This window comes from Gossypium hirsutum, chromosome A03 (assembly GCF_007990345.1).
Source record: "Gossypium hirsutum isolate 1008001.06 chromosome A03, Gossypium_hirsutum_v2.1, whole genome shotgun sequence".
NCBI lineage: Eukaryota > Viridiplantae > Streptophyta > Magnoliopsida > Malvales > Malvaceae > Gossypium > Gossypium hirsutum.
This window is the reverse complement of record NC_053426.1, coordinates 31,523,014-31,529,863: the sequence shown is the minus strand read 5'-3', so window position 1 is coordinate 31,529,863 and position 6,850 is coordinate 31,523,014. Positions and strand designations below refer to the sequence as shown.

Here is a 6,850-nt window from a genome sequence, read left to right as displayed (position 1 = left end):
AACAATAATTAGGCACGTCTATTTACTTATAAACTTGCCTCGGCCAATGTAAAACGGAAGAGGGCAGCTAGTCAACAACTTTCGTTTTTTCTTTATCCAAATCCGATTTCTTTACTTCTTGATCTATACATATTCAAATTAAGCTCACTCAAACATATTTGAATTCAATTTAGTCCAAAAACACATAAATGGGAAAATTACCATTTTACCCCTGACATTTACACTTTTTACAATTTAATCCCTAATACACAAAACACAAATTATACAAAATTTCAAGATACTCATGTTTGGCCGAATATTCATAGTGTTCATACAAGTCCATTTATTTCATTTATTTCACATTTTAGTCCTTCAAATTATTATTTTTTCTATTTAGTCCTAATTACACAATATCATCAAAAACTCCAATACAAAATATGTTAATCTAAAACATATTTTTCATATTTCATCATCAAACAAAAAAAATCACAAGCTCTGAACAATGGCATAACTCAAAATATTCACCAAAATAAAAAATCTAAGCATGGTAGTACTCGAAGCAACGTTCTTAAAAACATAGAAATCATCAAAAACCGAGCTAATCACATACGTTAATCAAGCTTGAGAAGTAGCCGAACCCTAACTTTCTTCTCTCTTTTCTTTTGTCTAAGTTTCGATCATGAAGATGATGATATAAAACCATATTATAAGCTTTTATGTTTTATTATACATATATTATTTCATGTTTTACTATTTTACCCTTTTATAATTTAATTTAGAAACCATATATAACATGCCCATTACTGTCCACCTAAAAACACAATGGTATAATTGCATTATAAATGCCTCCACTAACAAAGACAACAACAATTAAGCACTTTCACATTTAACCACCAAATTTTCATTTTACGCGATTAAGTCCTTTTATTTAATCGGACACTCTAACGACAAAATTAAATTACGAAAATTTCATAGATATAAATTCACACATAATAAACACAAAAAATAATTTTTAAATATTTTTTAGACTCGAAGTCGTGGTCCCGAAATCATCGTTCTGATTAGGGTCTAAATCGGGCCGTTACACTTGTGATCAAATCTAGTCTAGAGTCCCTAAATCAAGTCCTTCAAATGACATTTACGCAAGAATTAATGATGAATTTCAAGATAATCAAGGTTTTTAAGAGATATGACAAGAACTGATAAAGATTAATTAATCAAATATAGGGTTAGTGTCGAATAGAAAATTTGTATAAGTTCGGGATTTAAACTCTAAAACGAGATGTACTTACTGTTTCTTGGCAAAGATTGAGTTTGAAATTGTCATCAATTGTGTGATCGGTGGAAAGACAATTAAACAGGATGGTTTTAATCCGTGTAAGCAATTATGTTCAGCAGTAAATAAAAGGTAAATATTTGATGTAAAATAGAGGAAAGAAATGAAAAGAGAGAAGAATTAGGGCAAATGAAGAAAAGTCTATTTGGATTTGAAGAGAAAACATAATCCTATTTCAATTAGGAGAAGTTAGATTAAATATCTAGTGTTTGGGAACCCTACAGCATCAGGAGCAATTTTCCTAAAGTTCTGGGTTTGAAATTTAATAGGAAATTTAAGAGCAAAATAAAAAGGACAATTTTGAAGGTGGGGTGACTTAAACCTAGGCAAACAAGGGGGAGAAATGGCATTTTAACCATTCCAACTACTACTCATTCTTATTCAATTTTTACACTAATTAATATTTGTTTTAGTGTGTCTTTTATCTTGAGTTGCTGAAAACTAAAAGAAAAGAAATGTGATTAAAGTGGATAGAACCTAAGATCCTTAAGGAGTGCACTAACTACTTAACTGTTAAGTCTAAATTTACAATTAACACTAAATTTATTCTATTAACAAAATTATGAAAATTTCAAACATTATAATATTAGCAATTAAATTTCATCAAATAACACTAAAACTTGAATTAAGCACTACCGTTACTTTTGGTACCAAATTTTATAACTTTTATCAATTACAAGTACCAAGTTAAACAAAAAAAAAACACATATGCCATATTAGAAACAAAAGTGTTAGCCTTTTATAAATTAAAAAAATAATTTATGTTATTCCTTGATCCTATTATTTATTAAAGTAACAACATCAAAATTTTAAAAATTCACAAATTTTCTTTAGGGTTAAATCACTATTTAATGCTTGAACTTGGCAATTATTTCCAAATTAAGGCTTAAACCTTTTTTTTCGATCCAAAATAAGTCTTAAAATTGATAATTGTTCTCATATTCGGGTTTAAACTAGAAAATTGTTTTTGCATTGGGGCTTGAGACTTTTTTGTCCAATATAGCCCCTAAACTTGACAGTTGTTCTCATTTTAGGGCTTGAATTTGATAATTGTTCTCATATTGAGACTTAAGCTTTAGGATTTTTGAAGATTAACATTAAAAAAGAACTATAAGCCTTAACATATGAACAATTGTTAAGTTAAGAATCAAACTTAAACAAAAAAAATTTAAATCTCTGAGAAAAATTACCAAGTTCAAGATTTGGATAAAAAAAATCAAATTTCTATATAAAAAATAATTGAATTTATGTCCCTAAGTGATTTAACCCTTTCTTTTATTTATTTTATTTGCTATGTTGACTGACGGTTCATAGGAACGACAATTGATAATGGAGATTATTTAACCTTCATCAAACAATATGATATCTTTTTTGACAATAATTATGATGATAATGATCATAATTAGACTAATAATTAGATCATTGATCATAGCCAACTGTCAGCTACACTTTTTCACCATCATTATTGTTATTCTTATCGGGTTTTGAATTCAAATGAAATATCAATATCATCCATTAACGGGCTAATTAGAGAAAATTTCAATGATGCAACCATAGCCCAGAGAATTCCTCAGATTGAAACTGAAAGGAAAATCTTCAGGACTGTGTCAGCCTCGCTTTCATGCATTAATGCCAGAAACATGAATAAAGGATAAAAGAAGAGTACGAGCAATAAATGGCACCAATAGTAAACTGAAGAACATTAAAGAAAAAAATAAAAAGATTGGTGTTGAGATTTTGAACTTTCTTTTTCATCTTCACTCTAACCAAAACCCAACTTCATTTACCAGCACTGATATTATATACACAGTTGCAGTTTGCAAACCCAACTTCATTTACCAGCACTGATATTATATACACAGTTGCAGTTTGCAAACATCCACAGAAGGAAGATAGAATAATTTTGATTGGATATGGGAAACTAACATGTAGAAGGAGGCATGAGATTCAACCCTAAATCTTCATTTTCCAAGACCAAACGTACCTTGTTAGTCTCACTGTTGGTTGCACCATACTCCGGGTGCAATCTCTTCTTTGAATGTAAAGGCACACCAAATAGCTTTGTTTTGCAACTATTACTGCTTGTTTCTTCCAAAATCGTCAAGGAGCTCTTTGATGCAGCAGTTGGAGTGTTCAAGAACTGAACTTGGGCTGGCTTTGTGCTATTTGGATAATACCCAAGAAACTGGTTCAAAGGCTTTTGCAACAATGAGCTATTAGCAGCAGATTGAGATCCACACAGAAGCATATTAGGAGGGTATGGATTGCTCGGAGTGACATGTTTAACATGGTTTTGAACAAAATAGATAATATCGTTGTAAATCTTTGTCATATGGGCAAGCTCAGAAGTGAGCAAATTGTTTCTTCTTCTTAGCTTCTCATTGTCCTCTGATAAAGCAGTGACTGAGCTGTTGTAGCCTCCAAAAACTGAGACTCCAGTACCTACTCTTGCTGAAGAAAGTATTGGTGAGTCACACCAGTTGGCTTGTTCATCTGAGGCAGCTGGAGAGATGCTGACTCGGCTTGGAAATGGGAAGAAACTCGGGGCATTAACAAAAGGAGAATGCGAGTGGTAATGATGATTTATAGCCACTTGTGGCTGAGAAGTTTTTCCTCTATGGATCTCACAAAGCAACTGTTTTTCTCCTTTCTTGAAGAACTCATTGCCAAACTCCCATCTGTCTGGTACAATCTTCCTAAAACCCTAGTTTCATTAACAAAGCAAAATCCAAAACCCAGATCAATGCAAGAACAGAAAAAGGCAAAACATTTCACCAAATTTTTTTAAAAAAGGAATAGGAATATATATTAGCAGTAGAAGATTTCTTGGAAGAGGAAAAGATTCAGTATTTACGTAAGTGTTAAGTTGTCTGACAAAGCTAGAGAAATTATTGTGCTTGAAGTAATTTGGAAGGAGATCACGAGCAAACTCAGGAGGTCTCCATACTACGAAAGTAGTATCATATTCACCCCATGAAACTATTTTATCGGTGGTGGGATCATCTACTAGTTGGTAGGTTTTAGTGAGGAATGGTGCCGGAACTGACTTGTGGGAGTCTAGGGAGAGTAATATATCTTCACAGTTGTCAAGCACCAGAGCCATTGAAAGATCAAAGCAGCAACACCTGATTTTGTGCCTTAATGAAGGTGAGAAATTACAAGGGTTTTTAGCAGGAGATGACAGACAGATAGTTGAGAATGAGGGGTGTGGGAGGGATTAAAGTATTAGTATATTTTTGGTGCCCTCCTCGAGTATTTAGCGAGCGAGAATATGTGTCTTTCTGTCTGTCTAGGAATAGCTGTGAAATAAAGTGCCTTTCAAGACAAACCCGTGACTCTCTCTCCTCTCTCTTTCTTCTCTCTGACAAATGATCCGTCGTTCACCCTATCAAAATCACCCACAATACACAGGGATGGCTGCACACTGTTCTTGGACCGTTTCATCTTAGTAGTATTTTCGTTTAAATATGTATTGGATTTCATTGCTTACTTTAGTAGTGCCATTAACCCCATATTATCTTGCTTTCTTCCATTAAGTCTGTTACTTTATTCACATGCAAGTTCCAGCTGATAATTAGTGTTAGAAAACAGTGTTTAAGCATGTAATGAATGCAGATTGGGGAATTAGGTGGTGGGGTAATATTGTCACGGTGTGAAAACCCAAGTATTTTGTGATGCATGGTGTGAGTTCACGTCAAACGAGTGTCGTCTTTCTGATTTTGTAGGTTTGCATTTGTTGTTTAATATCACCAACCCAACAACACACACCCTGTCTGACCCTCCTATTTTCGAATCCTATTTACGACTCTCTAGAAGATAGAGAGATGGCAAAGTGTACATCAAACTACGCGATATGGGATTTAAAGCCTGTTCTTTGTGACGACATTTCTTCTTCTTCCATTTCTCTTCTTAGCATTGCTCTCTATTCCCTTTTTTTTACTTTGCTTTCGTAATATCCCAAACTTCAATGTCATGCCTTTATTGTATAAATTTTCTTTTGTCCGATAACCTTTTGTATTTACTAGTTATACTTTTCTCATGTACAAAATTTAAATATGAAATTTTCCTTGAAATACAACGAATTTTTATATTCTCATTAAATAAGTTAGGTTAATGTAGCCCTTCCTCTTTGAAGATTGAACCCTCTTTTTTTTGTGGCTTGGCGTCCTAATCATGATGTGTCTCAGGTGATTAAATTATTGGCCCTAAAAGTTTCCATGGATAACCGAAAATAATACACCTTTTCCTTTCCTTCTCTTGTAATCTTCCAAGAAATATTTGTTTTATATGTCTTTCTTCTTTCTTTCTTTTTTGTCTCTCAATTTCAAAAAGGGAAGGAAACTTTTTTACCCTTTGTCAGTAAAAACTGATCATTACGAAATAAAGTTGGAAAATATTTAACCTTGGAAAATTTATTGGTTCTCTAGTTAAATATATTCTAGGTAAACTACAAGGAAAAAAAAAAAGGATCACATGACATTTTACCACAATATCAAAATTGAAAGTAATATTGCTTGCAAACCAGATAGCAATTAGTGGACGGTAAGGGATCCTGTAAAAGTGAAATGGATTCATTTTGTGATGAGCGGAGAAAGTAGCGAGCAGAGACAATCAAGGTAGGTGATGCCTTTATTGCAATTAAATATATGGATTTGAAGCTGTGTTTGCAAGTATACGGGTCAAGTTGTAATACAGTTACAAATAAGTAGGTAAATACTCTTAGGATTATACCGAAGGGATTACAATTTGGGAAAAATTGCTATCTAGTCACATACTGGAAATAATTACTAATCTACTTGAGTCACAAATTAGTAGTGTTAATATGGAAGCAATATGGTGATAACATTAATAAACTAAATAAATTGAATTAAGCCTAAATCTACTCCTAAGTTCATGTATCGGTTTCTCCTATTCCTTGTTTTGACTATGCGACTTACATTAGTCTAGATCCAATTGCTTTACCTAATTAATAATTTATGTAGGGCTCTATTCAACAAGGTAGTCATCAACATAGTTGCGCCTCTTAGCATTCAACTAACCTAATGAGTTGGCAAGAGCTAATTATCTCTCAATCTCACAATTTAGACCGGTTCGGGGCTAAGGTGTTCACGGATAGGTCATACCAATTTTGGGTTAATTCTTACCTAAAAGACTTCCTAGGGTCGTCAAGCCTAGGAATTAAGTTATTCCTCTCCCAAATAGCTAATTTGCTAAAAATTTCTATCCTTTAATAAATTAATAAGATTAGAACAGTTGAAACATGCAAGATATGTATAAAACATAAATTTATTCTAATCTTTACACAAACATTCAATTAAACAATGTTAAAGAAATAGATATAAAAAATAGAATAAAAGAAAATAGATGCTCATGGATTTATCGATGAAAGTGTGGCTCCTACACAATCTCCACTTGTAATATCCTAAATTAGGGCCTAAACGGAATAGTGATTTTGAAACCACAAATTTGAGGTAGAAATATTTATATCGATAAAGTCTTAAGGTCTACTAGGTGATTAAATAACTGTGTGAAAAT

At 32.6% G+C, this 6,850-nt stretch overlaps 1 protein-coding gene across 1 annotated transcript; it reads right to left on the bottom strand.

The window, feature by feature from the left end:
- Positions 1 to 3,236: 3,236 nt before the first annotated feature.
- Positions 3,237 to 4,418, bottom strand: LOC107888178 (heat stress transcription factor B-4-like). The gene is made up of 2 exons (NM_001326744.1): positions 4,170 to 4,418; positions 3,237 to 4,019 (listed from the first exon to the last, which is right to left on the bottom strand). The coding sequence occupies exons 1-2, from the start codon at positions 4,416 to 4,418 to the stop codon at positions 3,237 to 3,239; spliced, it is 1,032 nt and encodes a 343-aa protein (NP_001313673.1).
- Positions 4,419 to 6,850: the final 2,432 nt, after the last annotated feature.